Here is a 23,179-nt window from a genome sequence, read left to right as displayed (position 1 = left end):
TCTGAGGCAAAGTTGCATGCTTGATACTATCTTTTTGACACAACTGTTTTTACACAAAGCAACAGTCATCAAATGATTAAAAAGTGAAAACAAAATCTCCTTGAGCAATGTACACTCTTCATGACTTACACATAACTACTGCTTCTGTACAAATGACAACATTGAAACTGAAATCAAGTTTTTAACTTAACACAGAACCTTTTCAGTGCAATAAAATTAAAAAACCAAACCAAAACAAAACAAAAAACAAATCTGACACAAAAAAACCCAATCTACACTTACCTGGTTGGTAGAAATTTGGTGAAAGTTCTCTGGCAACTGCTCTTGCAATATCACATTCCTGGCGAGCAGCCTGAGCAGCCTGATCTGCAGCGTCAGCTTTAGCTCTTGCATGTGCAGTTCTGTACAGAGTAGAAAACAGTTTATATGCAGAGGAGTCTTTTATGAGTTGCATCAATAACATGCAAGCAAAGGACGATTGTCCTCAGCTACCACGCAGTATATGGGATAGTGCACTCTTATGCTCACTTGCTGTGAGTAACTGCAAATCATTTAAAAGTATTTTGGAATTTACACATTATTCCTCTCAGTCTTTCAGTCCAGCTCATTGTTGTATCACATTTACTTGCAGGTCCAAAATTTACAGCCCAAGCTTATAATTAAAATTTCTAAATAGAAGTAAATAGTATATGACCAAAACCTGGGACTATGCTTTTAATACACGTTACCAGAATGTGCACAGAAGCGTACAGAAGGTCGGACTGGGCCACCACACTGACTTCTAAACAGGGATCTGTGAGACCAGGATACACAGTGGTCAAGAGGACCATGGAATGCACTTCCACTGCATTTTCAGCACTTCAAGGTTAATGCTCATTCCTGGGTGCTATATAAAATTTTTTGAAGGGCAAAACTGAGGCATGTTGGCCCCCCCAAAAAGAGAAATCTTTCCACAATCAGACCATGTTGGAGAGGAATGGGATGGAAAATGTATTAGATGCTTCAATAGGCATTTGTATAAATGGGGAATTAACAGTTTTAAATTGTTGTAACTCACTGAATTTCAAATCCAAAACAATCAGAAAAGGCAACTTTTCTGAAGTCAAGACAACAGTTTGAATACTTTTGTAAAGTAATCTGCCCTCTGCTTCCACTTTTATCTTTCTGCTAGTTCTTAAAAAGTCTTAAGAACAGCTTGTGCAAGTGCCTCTGATTCCAGACTGTGCAAATTGATAGTTGTGTGACTGCAGGATTGCATCACTGTTTGTCCCATCTTCCCTCCCCACTTCCTTTTTTAAACAGTCATCTGTTTAAAAATTCCTGATGGCGGGGATCTCTCTGTGCTTCCACAGCATTAGCACATAGCCTGGAGCTATGAACTCCGTTCATTAGAACGGAGGGGTAGCTAAGCATGGCAAACCAGCAGAGTTTTTTTAGCCTCTAGAAATACTAACTTTTCTAAACCAGATATATTAAATTTCGTGATCTCAGGAATTTTGTCATAACATTCTAGTAGAAAACTGTCATTTAACTAAGAAGAAAAATAGGTAAGAGGACAACAGCAGCAGCAACTTCGATCCCATGTGCCTGATGCTACTAATCAACAGCAACCAAATAACTGAAAACTTCCAACAACTTCGCTGTAAAAATTCAGTGTTATTTTCAAGGAATACAGAAGAGTTCTATGTGGTTCAGATGAAGCAAGAATTAAATGTTAGCATTAACCAGAATGAGCACCAGGAGATTAACAGTACAGCAGACTTTGCATTTCTAAAAGGATGTTTAATCCCGTAGGGTACTAGTATAAACACAGACATAAAAAACCCCCACATAGACAGTTTCATCTGTGGTGCCTGAAGAAGATTTATTTAAGTTACATCCTCCCTAAAATGTGTGTGGGGATAAATGTTGAATGTTATTTCAAAGCTTAGCTTGTCATAATTTACTGGATAAATATCAGCTCATGCTGCCTTCTCGCAGGTCCTTCTAGGTCCCTGAGAAAAAAACCAAAAACAGCAAATAAGCAGTAACACCTTCAACTTGTACTCGGGGTGGAGGAAAGAAGCTGTTAATCAAAACAAACACACCGTATTATCCCATATGTGTTCTGTGCAGTTCATGAATGGTTGTACAGTATGCGCTTGCTTAGTAACAGTAATCAAACCCGCTCTTTCTCTATAATCATTATTTTCAATTAGATGAGCTATTCTTAGCTCCTGAATAATTATGTCTATGTAGCATAAACTTAATGAAGCAATCCTAGCACTGGGACAGCGTTTTGTGAGATACTAATGTAGTCTGCACATAGATAGACTAGACACTGATCATCCTTTTGTGATGATAGAACAACCAGACTATCCCCATATAAAAATAGTCTAATACTATTGCCCCCACGACGATAAACATTTTAAAAGCTAATATATTAAATGACCAGCATCAGGAAAACATACTGCCAGGATAGTTCAGTTGTTTATTGATCCCGTGAACTTTCTGTATTATTATATCCAAGAAGCAAATCACACATCCTGTCCAAACATACAGTACCAATTAGTTAAGGAATTAAATGGTGACATAAGTAAATATGCTAGTGAAACTTTGTCACGTGAAGCTGGGCAAAGCGTGTCACAGCAGGAAGAAGCCAGTGGAACAGAAGGCACATGAGCACTGCTTTCCTTTGCTGCCTTAAATCATACCTTCTTTTTTTCAGCACAAACTTCCTGCTATTCTGCCCCTTTCGTACACAGAGTCAGGAGTTCCAGCAGACCAGAAAGGGAGGAACTGTTCAGACATGAATGCTGTCAAGGTATGTCTCAGTGGCACAGTTGAGCAGAGCCTCAGTGCTGCACTGTCCCGAGAGACGACACAGCACAAGGAAGTAAATAGGCCCGGGAGGGTAAGGCACAAGAACAGCTCCTGGGCAGGCCTTTGACCAGCTAAACAGAAGTGTGCACGTGGCTGTGCTGAGACGCTTCCCTGATGGCTTCCCCAGCAAGAATCACCAACAACATATGGCAAATGTGAAAAGAACAGGAGCACCATACTTCATCTGTGAACACAGGCATTAGCTGCATTATTTGCTATTTATTACCTTGGTTTTTGGATGCTTTACTGATAACTTCACCAATGTGTAATTTATTATCTCCATTTGCAACTGCATGTTCAGACATCTCTTTCACTTCCTGCACACTTACTTACTAAGTGTCAGACTCAAATAATTTTTCTCTTGCTATTTATTTTCCTGCACTTTGTTTTGTTTTGTTTTTAATTCTGACTTCCACACTTGATTTGTCTGTATGTTATCCAAATTACCTGCTGACAGTGCTGCTCGGAACTACATTTTGTTTGTAATTGTTTTATTTTGCCTTGCACAGATCTCCACACTATTAGAATGTCATTATCACAGACTGTGGAAAAAAAATGTTAGTTTTGAATAGTTTATAAGGAAAGCTAATGAATTTGTAAGGGAGAGCTGTGAACAGGCAGGCCTTTGTAAAAATTCAATCTCAGCAACTGCAATACACAATACACATCACTAACTTTTGAACTGCCATGTGTCTTTACCTGTGTATCAACTCAAAAATTATCATTCTACCATTAATATTCCATGTGATGTCTCAAACAGGTGCTTGAAAGCTTTCAAACCAATATAAAATGAAAGTATTTAAGCCAAAACCAATTCATACTTAGAGGAACAATCTACTACCTAGCTGATGAGTCCACAGTGGTGGTAAATGCAATCAAGACAGGGACAAAATTAAGTTACATCTTAAGATATGGCAGGAATCAAACTGTGCTTACGTTAAAGAGGAATCCACAGCTATAAGCTCATGCAGAGTTTTGGTACCTGGTGACAGCATGTGGAGTTCCTGTATCTATCAGTCTCTGTTGCCAATGAACAAGGGCTGGAGGACCAACGGCTGAGCAACTTTGCTGTTGTTAGAAATTTTATTCAGACTCATGGAGGGAGTCTGATTTTGAAAGAAGTCTAAGCTTTCTAGACTGTGGGACAACCGATTCCAAGTCCGATAACCTTTCTTTTCTGCCTTTGATTGGGTAGGTAAACACATACACATCATAGAATCACTAAAGATCATCTAGTTCCAACCCCCCTGTCATGGGCAGGGACACCTTCCACTAGAGCACGTTGTTCAAAGCCCCGTGCAGCCTGGCCTTGAACACTGCCAGGGATGGAGCATTCGCAGCTTCTCTGGGCAACCTCTGTCAGTGTCTCATCACTCTCACAGTAAAGAATTTCGTCCTAATATCTAATCTAAATCTCCCCTCTGACAGTTTAAAGCCATTCCCCCTTTTCCTTTCACTACATCATCTTAGTTATGAGATGTATAGAGCTATGAGAGCTCATGAGATTATGAGCACAGTCAGGGGTTTCTTACAAGCAGTCTCCCCTTCCAGCAATACTACAATCAGATTTCTAACTACTTCTGCCTGAAAAGTGACTTGAAGGAGGAGTATTGAGGGCTGAAGAGCTTAAACAACATTATCTAGCATTCTGCAGCAACAATGCTTACATATAATGCCATGTGTCTGGAACGCATTATGTAATGTTTATCTAAATTTAAACCCCATTTAGAACTGTCCATTACCCTCCAGATTATTTTGTATTTCCATGGTATCCTTCAAAGGCACTTGTAATGCTGCCTCATTCAGAGTTAACTAAAAAATGTAAGTAACATATGTTTACTTTGTTTCATTTTTCAGCTTTTATTAAACACAGTGTTTCCAGCATAAAGCTTTCTAGGAGCTTGCTTTCTATTTCTTCAAATGATAGAAATAACTCTCTCTGTTTTCTATTTGCCAAAGATATGAAACACCATTATGCTTCTACTAAATTATCCTTAATAACCTTAACACTGTTACTTATTAATAGATTTCCATATTGTAAAAAAAGCAGTAAAGGCTAAACCTACATGAAGTTCTCAGAGATATATTTTATTAATGACAGCTATCACGTTTGTCTGAGTAACATTACATACTGTGGGTCACTACCCATATCATCCTTTTTGAAACTGGAATTATCTAAAAAAAATGTCCCATTTTCCTAATTCTAAACTACAGTGATTTTTCTAGAAAGCAAAGAATATTCTGTTGTTTTGTTCCAGGTATGAAACTTCCCAACATTTTTACATTTCTTTCTATCTGTTGGAGAGTCAATGCTGCAAAACTGAGCTCTGATAAAATTGCTACAGAAAACAATAACATCTCCAGGAAAAGATGAGCTGGAGATGAAGAGGAAAACTTTAAGGAATTATTCTTTTGGCGGTTCAATTTTCTCCTTGTGCCCATTTTATTTCCATATTCTTCTGATAATATCAGTAATGAATGCTAGATAATTATCTAGCATCTATGCATTTTTTAATACCACAAGTGAGAGACTGGCATTTAAAAAGTATGCCAGTCATCCTCCTCAGCTTCTTTAAGTGATAATACCGGCTGAAAAACAATATTCTGCTATGCTAGCATTAAATATGTTCACAACTACGTAGAGCTACCTAGGAATTCCTGACTGCATCACTCTCAGCAACTCATTGCTGTAATATACCTCAGAAGTGAGGGTAGGTCACTGAATACCAGCAAGAAATGGCAGTCTCAGAAACAAACAGATGATAGAGAGAAAAGCCTGACTTACAGATACTGTAGTACAAGAGCTTCATGTCAGTGAAAAACTTAAAAGTGCTCCTAAACTGCAGATTGAATTGGCTAAATGAGATATATGTCCTCAATCAAGAACTCTGAACTCAACTCTTCAATATACTTTACTTGATCAATCTCCTTTATGCTTTGACAGATTTTAGTTTCAACCAGCCACTCCTCCTTCACTCAGGAACTGGACTGTGTTGGTACTGTCAGTAAAGTCTCATGTAGTAAAGCATAAGCAGATCTTTTATGTACACACTGCTGGCACATTGATCTGTATCATCTTACCTAGTGGAGTTTGCTTCTTAAAACTCTTCCTTTCCACCCTAAATCCATTTCTGGGGTTTTTTTTTTTCAGTCCAAACTCATATTAGAAGAACTGAAAAAAATATTAACCTATAGGTAACAACTCCTTAAAAATGGAGGAAATTCCTTAGAATTGGCAAATAGCCAACCTGATTTTAGTACTTGAAAAAAAAATAATCTGGGGGTAATGACTGGTTAGCCAGACGTCATTTTGCAGACACTTCATACACATGTAAAGATTATGGGTCCTGTATCTTATCTAGATTGCCTTGATTTAACATCCTTGGATTGTTTTCAGAGTTTCTGATTTTGTACCCTATGGCAACATAATTAAACAGCAGCATAAATTACATGGAATTAATAAGGCACATCAAAATGGATTAAGGTTAACACTCTGACACATCTCAAAGCTTAATGCAAAAGACATAAGAGAAAAAAAAGGGCTGATGTGTGCGTTTTACCTTAGGAATTGGCTTCTGCTCCAGAGCCGTTTAATATTTTACTTTCATGATGTCTCAATACAAGTTAAAACATACTATGGTCAGTTGGCAGATTACACAACTTCCAGATTCCAAAAACCCCAAGAGGACAATTTACTGTAACCTAAAGTTACTGTAACCTAAAGTTTTTGTAATCTAAAGTTCAGTGAGAACTCCAAAACCCATTGCATGAAACAGAATACTGGGAAACTAAACATCTAGCAAGTATGGGAGACTGTCGTGGAAAGAAGCATAGAAAGAGCATGAGATCAATCTGACCAGACCCATACGCTGCAGCAAAGAGAAAGGTTAATGTGGTCTTTATATACGAGAGATGAAAATCAAGTATAAACAGGAATTTGTTCTTGCTGTACTACATAATTCAAACTCCATAAAACCACTAATGGAATAATGCCTAGCTCATCTATGTCTCAAGAAAGAAAAAGAAATGTTAGGACCACAAATAACTGAGGTTCTAAAAAGACAAACTTTTTAACTTAAACTTCTTGAAGATCTTTACTGAAGAAACAATGGAGAAGACAAGTGTTTCAGGTAAAAACTTACCTGGTCCAACGATTAGAAACTGAGTTTGGGCATAGTCAACCCTGAAATGTTTTGGGTATATTTTACAGAGAAAAAGAGAGATCTTTCTGATTCTTTAAAATGATATTAGGCAGTGTACTAGAAGTCCCCTTTAATCCATTTTCTGAGAAAAGAATGGCACAGTCTTTTGTTTACAGGAAGTGGGATTAGATGATTTAGGGACTGTTTACACTAGGTATTTCAGACATCCGACATGGGTGCTCTGACCATCTCACTGGAGGCACTCCCCCTTACTCCATTAAAAATAAAGAACTTGAACTATTTACAATTTGCTCCTCTGAACTGTGTGCATGTTGGACTCCCGCAGTGGTCAGCATGAACATACTCTGCTGTGCCTACCAATATACGAAAAGTCCTGTGGCAAAACTGGCCTATGTGTTTGTAGAAGAACTGGGTTGGAACTAGATGATCTTTAAGGTCCCTTACAAGCCAAACCACTCTGTGAATCAGCTCCCTTCTTATGCCAAGATACACAACCTGTTTGCATTCTCCTTTAGACCTCTCTGGCCCACACCAATAAAACCAGAACTGCTCAGCAACTCAGAGGTACTAAGGTACACATTTCTGTAACTTACACTAGTCCCATGTGTACCTCAGCAGTTCAGGAAGATTTCAGGTGAATGAAGGACAGCATCCACGAAAAAAAAGTATTTATGAAAATTCACCTTTAACAATCGAGATAAATTAGTTCAATTTCCCTAGTCTGTCTTTCAGGTCCTCACTCTCACTCACCTGTTTGGAAAAAGACTTATACGCAGATGTCTGAATTTAAAAAATGGTTTTAAATTGCTATTAAGCATCCCTAGGGAAGTTGCATTTACATGGCACTCTCCCTAACCTTAGGTATCCCACTAGCCTGGCATTATTTATGTGCACACCAGATTATCTGCCTCTGGGTAATGGAGCTGGCTCTTCATGTGATGTATTCAATTTTATCTATTATTCTGGCAGGAGCTTGAATGAATGAAGTTCTGCTTTCATACTGATTGTACTTGACCCTACCACTGGCACAGAAATCTTGAAGATGGCACAGTCTTCAATTTCAGCAAGATGAGCAATAAATTTCAAGCAGAAAGCAAGTTTTCCTGTGGGCAAATTTACACTTTGGGGAAAATAACACTTCTGTACTTAGAGGGTTTTTTCCCTATTTTTGCTAATGGTGATTCACTGCCAGTATCTTTTCATGTCGCTAAGTGCCAAGTACGTCTAGAGAAAAGTAGAAATCTTGATGTACATTTGTCTATGCTACTTTATAGGACAGACTATATCCTATTTTATTACTAAGTCTCCTTAGTGAGCAGTATTTTTTTGCAGTTCCCTGGCCCCATAATGTTAATTTCTGCAGACAGGTTTTTTTGGAAAGGGGTAAAGGAATATCTGCAACAAATCTGATGTTTCCAATCACCAAAGCCAATTATAGTGGTTGACTGAAGACAGCTTCTGAATCTAGCTGGAAGCATAAAACAAAATAGATGCACACTTGAGCTTCAGCTGCTCTTGATGACATAGTTAAGTGAAGACAAAAAGAAAGAGATAAATATATTTCTCTTCCCTTCGTCATAAAATATGAGCTTCAAGGAAAAAGAATCCCACATAATAAGCATTCTGCACTGAGTAGGTATAATTCCTGCTCAAGGAAATGAGAATACATGGACTGTTGTGATCACTGGATTAGACAATTTCTACAGTATGTTTTAGTGCATTGCACTTCCCCCCTGCGCTAAACCTGTTCTTTACCTGGGACAAATGAAATAAAACAGTACGTATGATGACTGCTATCCTCCACACCAGTATCTGGCAGCTACTCTAGACTCTGCGTGCAAGAAAGCAACAGCAAATCATCATCCCATGGATACAGCTAGATGAAAAATAAGAACAGCTTACAGGAAGAGACCAGAAAATATGAAATCAATTGTCAACTTTTAGAAAAAACATATACTAGATCATTTCTTGTTAGAATAATTCTAGTTATAAAACTTTTGGAAGCCCTATTAATCAGGAAAACTATGTCAAATGTCATCCTTGACAATGTCTGTATTTCTTAATTTCTCCTTTGTACAGAGTTGATGAAGTTTTTTAAGCATAATATTTTTTTTTAAATTTTAGGGCAGAAAAGGTCCAGATATTTTAGCAAAGAACACAAAAACATTTGTAGAGCAAAATACATAATATAAAAACAGTATCTGATCTCTCCTTACATCATAATATATATAACTTGCAACACTGGTTACATGAAAATTATAACACAGGAAACTACAGGAAAAAAGGTGAAAATTTACTTAGAAGTCTGTGGGTTTTGCTAGCTTCAAAAAATTTTAAGACAAACTTCCCAATCATAAATACTTCTAGGAATATGCTTCTGCTTTTCCTAAATGACTTTGGCAGTCTCTCACTTATTAGATTACAGTTCTGGTATCAGAATCCAACAACTTGGTTATTGCGCTTGATAGAGGGAAATATACTAAGAAAAAAATCACAGCTTCAGGTTTAGTGGTTTGGTGCTTATTTGTCTTCCAAAAGTTGCAGCACACACATTTATTTCTGCCATTTTCTCAAAATAATAATAATAGTAAGGAATTGAAATCTTCATAACCAATAAGAATAGAAAAGATACACTGACCATGGGATAAAGTTTAAACCTAAAATAGTTTTGGGGAGGCTTGAAAAAATATCTAGAACATAACAGCAAACAAAATAAATCTTTATGAGATATAATAACGCAATTTAGGCATTTATAACTAAAAGAAGAACGTGGTGTAATTAAGCTCTAAATAACAAACATACCGACATGAATGCAAATAATCTGTGGCAATGTTATTTTTTTTTTAACAGTCCTTTTAATATCTCTGAGCATTAAAATCTAGTGAGAAACAAAACTGCAGTATTTTCATCCTTTTAAAGGCATGCGTTCAATCTTTGTGTCTTTAGTAGTCTGACAACCAAAACTGAATTGGGCTTATCTTTCTTTGCATGGTTCATTTCTGTTCCCCCATCAGGTGCCAGATGTCTACAAAAATAGTATTGATAGAAAACTGTCTAGCAAACCATTCTGGGGTTAGGTTTCCTATTTTCAGTTGTTAAGAATTCTGTGACATATTCAAAGATAACTGTTAAAAAAAAATATCACAGAAATACTTGAATAACAGAAAACACTGATGTGTTATATCTGAACAGCCTGATTAGCAAAAGGCCTAAGCTCTCCATTAAAGACAAGTGCAAGAGCATAGGGAAGGTCGTGTATTATTTGACTTTTCTCCAGGTTGGCAGATATGAATGGAGCTGCCTGTATTATATATTAAACATCAAGAGACAGAACAGTAAAAATAAGCTAAGGAAAGACTTTGATGATCCTTCCACCTGTAAACATGTAATTCCTCTTAACTGAAGAGCACTTCAGACTGAAAATAACATCAGATCCTTTCAGGCATAAAGCAGGTGACAGCTATTGCACAGGTTTTGTTATCTCCAGTGTGAAGGAAATGCAAAACCTGGGTTTATGACAAACAGAATTGACAGCTTTAAAATAATCTTCTCTCATATATGTAGTCCCTCCTAGATAAAAATATATATATATTTACCCTTTGTAGCTAACTACAACACTGACAATAACACACAATTTAAATAAACAACCAGCATGTCCTATCAGCTACCAGAAAAATTGAAAACCCAGGAACGTTGCTGTCTGCTGGTTCCCATAGGGCTGATTATCTTTCCCAGATGCCCAAAAGGCTTTTGTGGCATCCAGAGACTGCTGAGATTTCACAGCAGCCTATTTATTCCTGCTTAAAGTGGTCCTTGACTGCTTTGTTGAACTGAAGTCATGCACATCTGCGTGGTAAGGCTAAGGATTCATTGTTGTATTCTTACATATTTAGCGGTAACCATTTGTAAGAGTAACAACTTACTGCAGACTCACGAAGCCTACTGTTTTGAGACCCTCTCAACACAGCCAGTTGTGGTCTATTTGGTCCTTTTTTTCCTTACTATGGTCCTTGTCTGGAACCCTGGCATTCTTCCCAACTCTCTTCTAGAAAGCAAATATTCTCTTTTCTGAGTCACCAATAGCAGAATTTTAGTGTAAATACTACTGTGTGCCATGAAGCAGGAAGTAAGTCCCAAAATAATCAATACTAATGTCTTCTTTTCCTGTCTTCACACCAACACAGATTTACCAGACTTGCCAGATCTATCTAAAGGCTGATGGGTTTTACCGACGCTCATGACTCTGACACTAGAGCAGCTGGTAACACAAGAATCTCCTATTAGGCAACACCATGCACTCCCCCTCCCATCAAAAAGCTGTTCCTACTAAGGCCCAGTCTTGATATCTGGTGCTCTGAGAGGAAGGCAATTCCTGAGCCTCAAAACCAGCTCTCCTAGTAAAGTATCTTAGATAAGTTACCTTCTTAAATTGCAGATCTCAGTTTAAAACCATTACCCCTCATCCTATTGCTACACTCCCTGATGAAAGGTCCCTCACCATCTTTCCTGTAGGCCCCCTTTAAGTACTGGAAGGCTGCTATAAGGTCTCCCTGAAACCTTCCCTTTTCTGGGCTAAATAACCCCAACAACTTATTTTGTCAGGTTGTGCACCAATATAAGATGGTCCTTCCTAGAGTCCATATAAATCCACCTTCACCTGAATCTGTACCTTACTGTATGAATCCCAAGGGGAAACATGAAGGTCAGCAGCAGAGAAACCTTCAGTCTTGCCTCAGTTCTTCTGCTGAAGCCTACATTACTGGGGGCTTAAAGGAGGAATGGAGGACATTCTTGAAGAGCCACTGGAAGAGCAGGGAAAGCAAACACATGCCTCCTTGTAGAATTTGTAATTCAAGATGATCAGTGCAAGGTAATTACAAGATTACTTTACATAATTAGCAAAATAATAACAATAATAATCTCTCCTTCAATGAAAGATGGTCAGAATTTCAGCTATATCTATCAATGAAGTGTATGTCTACTGAACATGGAATTTGACCTCCTATTATGCTTAGCTGCCAATATATAATAGAATGTGAGGGTCCATTCCATTTAGCAGCCTTGCTGCTCTGGCATGAGCATGCTCTGGCAGCAAGTGGATGTATATAGAATACGATTTCTCATTGGAAAGGAGAAGTCACTTGGTAACAAATAGAGACTTACTCTGCAATGCCATTAAATAAATAACATATTTACTCTCTGTGAGACGGATGTGTGGTGAAAGGTCTGCTGAGATAAAGCAAACTTTTGCTACAAAGTACAGCCCTGAAAAGAATTGCTAAACTAACGGGTTAGTTTGCAACGAATTCTGGGGAGCTCCTTTAATGTAAGTTGACATATGGTGGCAGTAGGTTTTTCTTCTAACTCTTGTGCAAGTGAGTCCAGCTATACAGTCTTGCAATTTACTCTTTTTCTTGAATGGCTAACCTGTCTAGTAGCTAAGTAGTGTTTTGAATATTCAAATTGTTGATGAGAAAATAGGGTACAAAATGACTTCTTTTTGAAGGGTCAACATGGAAACTAGATTTCTATCTGACCATCAAGGAGGAGTTCCATAGAATGGCAGAAATACAAAGAAAGCTTTTAGGAGTTCTTAGGTCCAGGATTTTCATATACTTTAATCAGAATTCAGACATGCAGACATTCAACCTCTCTGAAAGTTTGTTAAAAGAGCCATTAGTGGAGAGGAGAACGATACCCTCTTCTCATGTTTAATGGGTTTGAATGGGAATTGAAACCGCAGGGCTGTACAATTCCATAGTATCTGGACAGAAAGCATACAGGTCACAACATGAATCACTGCCCTACAGTTCTCTTTCACCATCTTACTGTCTAGGTAAAAACAAAAGTGAGTTCCTTATTTTAAACATGTCATATATTTTATAAAGAGTGACAGCACCACAGAAAAGTTCAAGATGCAACATCCTTTACTGCTAATTTCAGGTACATCATACATTATCTCTGTAGAAATGCCAGAAACAACGAATCAGTCTTAGACTTTAAATATGATATGATAAAATCAAGTATTACCAGCCTACAAGTGAGATAGCATGGGGACAACTTCAGAGTTTTTTTTTTAGGACAGGAAAGAAATGGCCTTTCTTATCTACCTTGAGAAAATACACAGAGTTTCCAGTGCCAAGAAAACAGGAACCTTATTTACAGATCTTACACAAAGCAAGGAGGTCAATTTTCTTTGAAAAAGGTTACACAGAGAAAAAAAATCTCTGGAGAAGGAAAGGAAATAAAAGCTGTCTGGCATGGAAGACTGAAACTGAATGGGCTGTTCAGGAAAAATTATATTTAAGGACCCAGCCATCTGAGGTCCTAACAATTAGTCTTGAGGCAAGAGGGCAAGACAGAGTCTGAAGGGTCATATTTTCTAGTGTGGGCTAAGAAGAGATGTCTACTTTCTCATTAAATTTGTCAGGTTGTCTCAGAAGCAAGAATATTGTCAAAGAAAAAGGAAGGCTGACTCCCACGGCAGCATCTCAGGAACATATGGCGTAAGACTCTGTCGGTGATGCTGGGACAATTCTTTCAGCAATTGTTAGCAGATATGTCAATCCCCCACTGCCCAGGGTAAGAGGTCCCAGTTCTTTTGGTGAGTATATGCCACCAAATCTACACATTGAAGAACTGTGAACTCTAAAAAGGTCCCATTTCCTCCAGAGCACCTGAAGCTACACAGCTACGCATTCCAAGCTATAAACGGCTGAGATATCCAACGTGTACATTTCTTCCTGCAAAGCTACTTGGCTAACAGTAGACCCTTTTGTTTCACCAAAATTGAGCTCTCTCTTGTCATGAGAACAAGGTATCACTCCACCCTATATGAAAAGATGACTCCTTGCCAGAAAGATGTGGCAGTCAGTCAAACAGCTTTAGCAAAGCTGAGGTATAGTTTCCTCACAGAAAGGTCAACTCGTTTGGGGTCTTTGTCCTTAGGTGTGCTTTTGCTTGACAGAATCCTTCTGTACAACTAATACTACCTAGGAGGCTCAGCTGGAGTCACTGTAAAAATATTCAAGCTCTTCTTCTTGCCCCCTCTATAAATTAGTCACGCCTGTCTTTGGCTGGAGACGACAAAACTACACTACAGTGTTTTCATTGAATTTAGCATCACTCATTAATGCGGAAAATGACCCTGCATGAATAAGAAGCTGACATGACATGACTTCCCAGATGTTAACCATCTACGTGGGCCTCAGTCTTTTGAATCTCCAGACACATTAACAACATACCATGAGACTCAATTCTTCCACATACACACTCCTCAATGGTAAAGCCTCAGATCATAACAGGAAGCCAACTCTCGACCAATATCTAAAAGACAGTGCCTGAAAAAAGTGAAACAGCAATTGATTGGAAGATGAATTTCCCGCTCTCCGTCAATCCTGAGTATCACTCACAAGATGCTCCCATAAGATGCCAAATAGGCTGGTACTGGGTAGAATGCTGAGCGAGGGGGAACGGGCTCCTGTCCAGTGAGAAGGGCAGAGACCAGAGAGCCAAACCTCCTCCAGGAACGTTGTATAAAGTGTACTTGGTACTACAGTTTGTATTTGGGCTAACTGCTATCTCATAACCAGTGACGGACCAGGTTTAATGCTCATTATCTCATTGTCTGTAACTGGGATCAATATGGAGACTCATATGGGAGTAACTATGGCTACTGATGTCCATGTTGAGAACATCAGTGGTGCTGTCATTCCGAAAATTTTATCTCAGCAGGGTGTAAGAGTATCAGTATGTTGCTAACTCTTTATTATTCTGTGACATTTTGCTATGGCAGTTGGGCATTAGTCTGCTCAGTGGTGTACTTAATGGACACTAATTGCTTAAAATTGAAATGCTGGAGCTTACTTTAAGGTTTGATGAGGCCATGAGCTGCTCCAGAAGATAGAGTTTCAGTCATGAATCTCACATATTGCGCATTCCAGCAGATAAGGGCAGGCATATGAAATATCTGAACACCCAGTTTCCCTAGCAAAAGAAACATTGACTTTTTTATGTTGTGCAGGGAAGAGTATGTTAGTTGTAAGGTGGACTAAATTTAAAGCATGCAGATTCTTATCTGCTCAGTTCAGGAATCTGGGCAGGGGCATCTGAACCAGTGAATACCAGATGAGGACAGACAGAATTCTGGAAGGTTTTGAAAACGTTTGAGTTGAGAACAAGTATTTTCAATGCCCAGCCCATTCTCTCACTGACACTGAGAGGGAAATAAGGAAGCCCCACCTATGCTAGCCTTCCATATGGAGGCCTTACACATCTTATACTATGGTATCCTACATGGAAGTGTGTAAAGGCTAAGCTAGGTGTAGGTCCAGAAAGTATGCTGCTATTAAAAACAAACAGAACAGCCCGTTGTTCTGTTCATAACCTGCCTGAAGTGTGTACACACCTAAAGTGACACACACCTGAAGAAAAAATGCCATCTGGTGAGACTGGAGCATGATGTACTGCAGTGCTGCAACTGAACATTGCTTCTGTGTGAATGAGATTTTTGCCAGTGTATGTCACAGCTGAATTTAGCCCTGCCGGAGATGGGATAATTAAGCAAAGAGTCGTTCACCTCCAGCTAATTACTTTTCCTCCTACAGTATCTCTGCATTAAAGTGTATGACTTACGTCTTACACAAGCTTTAAAAGCTTTGAAAATGTGAAGTTTGGAATTCAGAAACTTGAATACCCTTACTATCTTTTTTTTTTTTTTTTTTTTTTTTTGTAAAGAGATGTTTGGTATGCATCTGTCCTTGAAAAAAAAATCTCAAGAAAAAAGGTCTGTTATTTGGGTCAACTAATATGGCATTATGTCTAATAACCAATGGAAACTTTACTACTCTCCTAGTAGTGGCAATGTCACAACTGAAATTACTTTGATTTCTTTGCAGGTTATACCTTCTTTCTCTTAATGTCCTTTCAAGTAAATTAACCTATTATCTCTAAATCCTTCTACAGTCCAATGCTCTTTGTGGTAACTAGAGTTCTAATTCTATCCATCTACTCTCTTCAGTGGTCTCTTACTCTACACATGAAAATGATTCCAGAATAAGATTTGGTTTACATGCAAAACATAACAGTTAGTTTGGAGTAAATCCATAAAACCAAATGCCTTCCGCATCAAGCACTTTCAAAACACACAAGGAAAAGGCACTGTTACTCTGAAAGTGCATGAGAGAATTCTAAATAGTTAATCCAGAATATTTTAGATCTAGAAAATTTTACACAGCTAAAAAGTAATTTAGCTATGGAAAACAATCTCTACATTGGTGCTGTCTGTTGATTTACTTATTACAAATCAGGTGTTTGGTTTTTTTTTTAAATGAAAACTCTTACCTTTCTTTCCCTTACAATGTTTCTTGGATGGAGCAAATCATATTTCTCTCTCATAATGTGCTGGAATGAAAGACTGGGACACAGAAGCAGTGTCACTAATCTCAGATGAAAATATTTATGAAAGGTCTGATGGTTTTTCTCTCTGTTATCCTTCAGACAACATTTTTTAGAGTGCTCAAGAAGAACAAAGCACATGTTGTTTAAACAAGTTCCCTGAACAATGGAATTGCCTCTTAACAGTGTCAGGCTTGTGTCAGAACAGAAATGTTAGAAGGGAAGAAGCCAAACAGGTTAGTAAGGAAATAAAATATGCTCAGCTGCAATTAAGCTGTGAAAGCAGAATACAAAAGAAATAGAAATATTTGAGAGTGTATCTGTGGAGAAACAGAGCCAAGGTGAAGAAAATAAAATTTACAAATAGGAAAAAATGTATCTTCAGACAAATTTTACCAATAAATCTAGAACCTAAACAGTACAGCTTAGAAAATTCCTTGGCACTTGTATGATCTTTGGTATGGACAATTTTTGTCTTTTTCCTTGTGAATTATGAAGGCAAGAAAAGCACTAAGGGTAGTCTCTGAATTTAAGGGTGGAACTATATTCACCCAGACAAAATACTGCATCCTTGACACTTATGGTAGAAGACAGAATCGCAATTCTTGAGCAGGTCCAGAGGAATTCAGAGGGAAAGAAGGCAGGGTTTTGTTGTTGTTGTTTTGTTTGTGCTTTATTTTTGTTGTGACTGGTTTTTTAAGCACTATTTATCATTTTTAGTTTAAACTGGTTTTGACACTATACGTTTCAATCTATAGCAACAGATACTCTCTGGCAAACACCAACAGCTTCTTTGTCTACCTTTCCTTATATGAGTGGCATTGAGAGAACACTGTCTCCTTGCCAGTACGTTCTTAGGTAAGATGATCGAAACGGTACTATTTTTTAACTCAAACTTTTTTGCACAATAATAAACCCAAATACGTAACTTATCAGTGTAGCTGTATTTTCTGATCTATTTCAACACCACTAAGAAATAGGTTAGAATTATAATTTTTTACATGTCATAGCCACAAAGTCTATTTACCACTACATGCAGGACAATTTAGGACTAGGTATTTGAATTAACAGATGGCAAAATAAAACAGAATACTGGCTAGAGAAAACAAGTAGACGTTAGCAAGATTAAAGAGGGCAACCTGTGCACACTTTCACACATTCAAGTGGAATGAAGAACAGTTATCTTATGGCTTTTTATGTGGCAAATGTGGTTTTCTTTTGACTTTATGTTTGCCTCTACTGAACCATTTTTATACTATATAAATGTGTACATGGTTTCAGAAACAATAGCAATTGAAGCATTAAAAGAAACCCCAATTGCTATAAAGGGAAATAATACAGAAAGAAATACTAGATCCCATGTGCACGGTCCTATTGTGCAGAGCATTCTCTTCTCTGGCTGGCATTTTGCCTGAATGCATTTTTTCCAGGTCATCAAATTCCTGATTACATTCATACAACAAAGGAACACATTAGATCCCTTTAAGAGACTGTGTAGGACAAAAAATGCAGGTAAAGCTAGGCTATAATTTCATGTATGTTTAAAACTGAGGAAGGGCACAGCTGAAAGGAACCATCTTTTCTTCCTCTACTCTCAGCCAGTCATTCCCGCACTCAGGAATGTCTCATGTTTGCAGCCAATTCCTGGTACTGGTTCATTGGTACTGCAGGCTAAAAACGTACTTGAAACTACAGGCTTCTGGGAAGAAGTAAGGAAATGAGAAAGCTGAGCAATGAAAGAGCTTGGTATAAAGACTACTCAATTTTTGTTCTGGCACTGGGGGCCACTGAGCCTTGGGTCACTATGCTCCTGTTCAGGGAAGAATTATTTCTGGTTTTGTAGGAAATGTTACTCAGGAAAATGCAACAACAAACCATGGAGCAGCTGCTTCTCTTTCACAATCAGTTTTTGCTCCAAATGCTGGAATTGTTTGTATCCCTCCTCCAACAAAAAAAGGATCAGTACATGACAACAAAGTTTTTCTGTGATCTATTTGTGTGATTGTGAAATACGTGCAAGGACTTCATGCCTCATGGTTTGATACATTCTTTTGCGAGTGCTCAGTTTGTACTATGATACAGATTTAGTGAAGGGGAAATTAAGCAATGAGATAGCTCATGAAACCAAGATGAGCAGATTCACAAACTAAAATACCATACCTGATAAACTTAGGCAAAGTAAATGGATACTACAAGAATACTGGAATGGCTGTTCTGCCTCGGGCAACTTTACAGTATGCTTTCTCAGCCCTCAGTACTTCTCATCCTCTGCAGCTGGAAGGAAATATGGCATTCCTCACTTTCATGGAGTATTTTCTGACAGGCTATTTAGTAAACTCTGTTTTGACCAAAAGGATTAAACCTGTGGCAGTCATGCAGTAAATACTTCCAAACGATCTAAGTAATTCAGTAAGACTTAAATTGTGCAATGATGTTTTTCTTTCTTGAAGTATCAATCCAATTCCTAGTTTGCCTCCATAGGTATCACACTTCTGTTTGTACTAGAATTCTCACCATATCCTTTAAGAGACTGCTCTACTGAGAGATGATCTTTGACATTATTCAGCAAAACATCCCTCACTGCGAATATAGGTCAGGAACATCTAATGGGAAGTCTGCCTATGGCACAATATTTTGAGACATGAAAAATACAGTTTCATATACAGAACCAAAAAGACTATTAATCAAGAAAAAAAGATTCTTATTTACATTTTCATATATGATAATTAGGATGCTTTTATATTAAACGATAGGCTCAAATACAGTCTTTAAGAACACTTCTCTATTGCGCAGGTCCTCTTGTGAACCATGAAACAAGTAATAAACACAAAACTTCTTTTGAGATAGACAGTTCTCCTTTATTGATTATGGCATAATATCTAAAATGAGCACACATAATGCAGATGAAATGTAGAGGGAAAAGTCCACAAAGAAAAAAAACCCAAACCAACCAACCAACCACTAAAAAACAAATTAAATGTCCCAGAACATAAGCAAGATCAGAAAAACAGACTTGCTTGTATGCTGTCTAGCAATGCAGGACACAACTTAATATGGTTACATTTTTCGATGCTTCAAATTTTACATAAAAGGCAAGACTGACTGTAATGAACAATACATAAGTGAATTTTGACAAATATTGCCTTTTAAAGGCATCAGTTCAAGTTCACAGAGGTTATTCAAAAATCCATGCTTATCGTGCTATACCACAGTGCCCCACCTATGGCTCCAAGTTCATCACGACATCTGGCCCATTTCCTGAAAAACCTCTGGCTTCAGGGCAAAATTTTGATGGCACATACGCTCATTATGCCCTTTTCTTTGAGACAAATCTGTTGTGTATTTGCATATATATATATGCACATATATATGCATATCCAGACCACATTCACTGTTTTGTCCTTTGATGATTTTACAACAGGCCACCCAGCTTACTGTTATCACAACACAGGCATCTCTCTGCATTTGAACCATGTGTACTGATATACACTGCAAGAAAATAGAGCTGTCCTGTGAAATTTTACTACAAATATCCTGTTTCTATCACCTTAGCTAATAAACAACAGATTGCTTACCTGAGACCTTATTCTGACATTTACCAAGTTTTTCACATATTTACAAAAGCTTATAGTCTTTCAAATAATGATAAAAAACCCAAAATTAACTGTACACACCAAAAATAAGCTTCTTTTAAGAAATCCACTTAAAGTGCTTGGCAGCTACGTGAAGATTGTTTTAACGAGTGCACAGATTTGTGTACTACAAAATTAGAACTATCTTGCTTACATTCACTGCATCTTGAATGCTGACGTTAAGTCCCAAGACAATAACTATGTAGCAAAACAATATCAACTGATATAAAAAAAATTAATAAACATCATGCTTTGCTTGCAGCTATTCAGTTGATGTGGAAAACCAGGTTATAGCTGATGAGATGGAAAGAACGATCACCATAGCAACAATTTACCACTTAACAATGAAGGGGGAAGGGTGCATCATCTTTTCCTACTTGCACATGTAAACAATATCCGTTCAAAATTCTCATGTTCAGCTACATACTTTGTTCTTTCAGCAAAATATACAGTGAAAAAAACATATTAGTACTACAGCATTACATTCAGCATCATATGTTAGTCCTACAGGCAATGACAAGAAATTCAGTACCAGTAAAAGAAAATAATCATGATTTTAATTAAAAATCCTCCTTAGTAGCATAAGCTATCATGGAATAGCTTGCCTTGCTAAAGAATAAAATACCCCAGTGAAGTGGTAAGGAATCAAAAATACAAATTTATTGTTTTCAGCAATGTAATTCATGTATTAAAAGAAAACCTAAATGATATTATCAGCCTATTTTAAAAGAAACATTTTGGCTAAAAGAAATAAAGATTACATATTTACCAACACAACATTATCTAGTACTGCTTTGGCTAATTCAAAAATATGATTAAAATGTGCTTTCCTAATCTTCTTTGGAGTTATTTGTCATCTGTCATAGAAAGGGTGTGTATAATTAAAATACAGTTTAACTAACTGATTCTCCTGTGTTTGCTCCCCTCCTCCTATCCATGCACAGAACGCCACCTCAACATCTGTTACTTGCATCACCTTGAAGTTTACTTCAATCACCTTCAGTATCGTCCACACTGTTCAGAGACCTTAGGATGAAAAGAGGACAGTGAGGAACTAACTGCTCAGCAGTCACTGAAGTAAACTGAATGACACTGGAATCTTCACTAGCTGTTTTGGGTACTCAGCCTCTGAGGCAGGCACTAAGCTCATCCATTCATTATTTCACCTGGGTACTTTTACCCCATCTCTGTAGCACGTACGCTTCATCCCCAAAGTGCCTCGGTAAAATAGAGAAATTTAAGCTGCTCACATTCCACACTACATGGGGATCAGGAGCAAAGCATTATGAAGCTCAGCAATGCTGTGTTTAGATATGAGGAGTAAAAATCCTAATGCTCAGAAATAATGCTTAGATCCTCTCATAGTGAATGGGAGATAATCTGATGTACAGATTAGGTACTGGGCAGCATGTTGAACACCAGGAAGCTTACCCTTGCCTAAAATGCTCAGAGACATATTCAAAATATATTATTTCATTTGGACTTAAGTGACTCTGTGACAATGAGTATCAGGTCATAAAAATTTTGAAGAATGTAAGCTCTAAATTCATGCATTTAAATACGGATGAGTGGCTTATGGTCAGCATTCAGAAAACATTGCCAAAGGCAGAATTTGCAGTACTGCACATCCTTTGTGTCACTATTGGTAATTAGGACACTGAATCAAGAAGTGTGAAACCTGAATTGTGGGTGTCTGCTCCCAGTCTGAATCTCTACTACATATATACCAGGAGAACAACTTAAACTGCCAAATTGAAGAGTTCTTTTGTAGAGATCAGATACCACCTTTCTGGTTGAAGGTGGGCCACTCTGCTGCCAGGATTACAAAAACAGTTGGTATAAAAAGGAAGGAAGAAAGAGGGGAATGTGACTTGAGTTTATACAATATACACAATTTTGGGGGAAAACCAAACAAAGCAAGTAAAAAAACCCCAAACCCAACACTGCAACAAAAATATGCAGGATCTACACAAAGTAACATTGTGGGGCGCTAACAGTTATATGAGATTACTTAGGCTTCTTTTTCCCCAGCAAATTTTTACTGCACCACATACTATATGTAGGACATGTGACTAAACTAAGAGCAGTGAAAGAAACATTCCCAACACTGCGCTTAAAATATGGTGCTGTAATAGAATTACTGGCTTTAGGTAAATCGCCAGATTAAGAGAGATTTCAGAGTAAGTGTGCAGAACAGTAGAGTTTTTGACAGAAGGTTATCCGTGGTAGTTATATCTAAATATGACCCAAAACCAGCAAAGAAGTCTTTTAACATTACCTGTGATACACAGGGGGTAAAACTTGAAATTCCCTTTGAAAAACTCTTGATACAAGAGAATGTAAATCTGTGCAGAGCTGGTTAATTACTCTGGAGATAGCTCAGAAGAGTCAGGATTTATGCACCCCAGTACAGCAAAAATGGTAAAGGAGTTCTTAAAGCAATCTCCCTACGAGAAGGTGCCAGACTAGTCCTGCTGATCAAAGTGCCTTAAGAAGAAAGGAAGGAAAAGAAAATCTAGCTAGCAGTACTATGACAGAAATATAAAGAGGTTTTTCATGGGTTTAATCACTTTCAAAAGCTAAACAAAACACTACAAAAAAACCACTAAAAAGACAGCAGAAAGCACTCATGACTGTCAGTAGCATGGACGCATGAAAGCGCCCCAGGGGGAAAGGGATCAACGGCGCTCACGCTATCACACAAAAACTGAATGCAAATAAGTCATTATCTCTCATGGCACTCAGATATCCAGAACACTATAGATATACATATGACTGCAGTGTAGCAGTGGAGATCTTCCAGAACAAATACAGTCACATTAGCTATGCTTGAAGCCTGTTTTTCTCTTTGGGCAGATCAGCAGAGGTGCAGGAGAAGCAAGGCACTACACCTGGCTGGAGAACACGCTGGGGCCTCATCTGCGTATTCAGACAAGGTTCCTTCCTGCTTGGCAACAACCTACTGCCCATCACTTGACACTTGGGAAGACAGAAAATGGAAAGGTGGAGAAAAGTGGTTTTGCTGTTTTCCTGCTGCTGCTAGGTGACCGTCTCTGCCACAGAGCAATGGTGTCTAAATGCCCTACTGTGGCAAGGCAGGGACCCTGTCACCAAGGCACCCAGCAG

At 38.0% G+C, this 23,179-nt stretch overlaps 1 protein-coding gene across 3 annotated transcripts in view; it reads right to left on the bottom strand.

Moving 5' to 3' along the window:
• Window positions 1–23,179, bottom strand: part of JPH1 (junctophilin 1) — an 85,840-nt gene that overhangs the window by 30,773 nt on the left and 31,888 nt on the right. For all 3 annotated transcript variants that reach the window (XM_030482748.1, XM_030482764.1, XM_030482756.1), the window contains exon 3: window positions 283–401. In XM_030482748.1, coding sequence (XP_030338608.1) covers window positions 283–401 — 119 coding nt within the window. The remainder of the gene's footprint in view (window positions 1–282; window positions 402–23,179) is intronic.

Source organism: Strigops habroptila, chromosome 1 (assembly GCF_004027225.2).
Source record: "Strigops habroptila isolate Jane chromosome 1, bStrHab1.2.pri, whole genome shotgun sequence".
In the NCBI taxonomy this organism is placed as follows: domain Eukaryota; kingdom Metazoa; phylum Chordata; class Aves; order Psittaciformes; family Psittacidae; genus Strigops; species Strigops habroptila.
The sequence above is the reverse complement of the archived record's forward strand: the minus strand, read 5'-3'. Positions and strand labels throughout refer to the sequence as shown.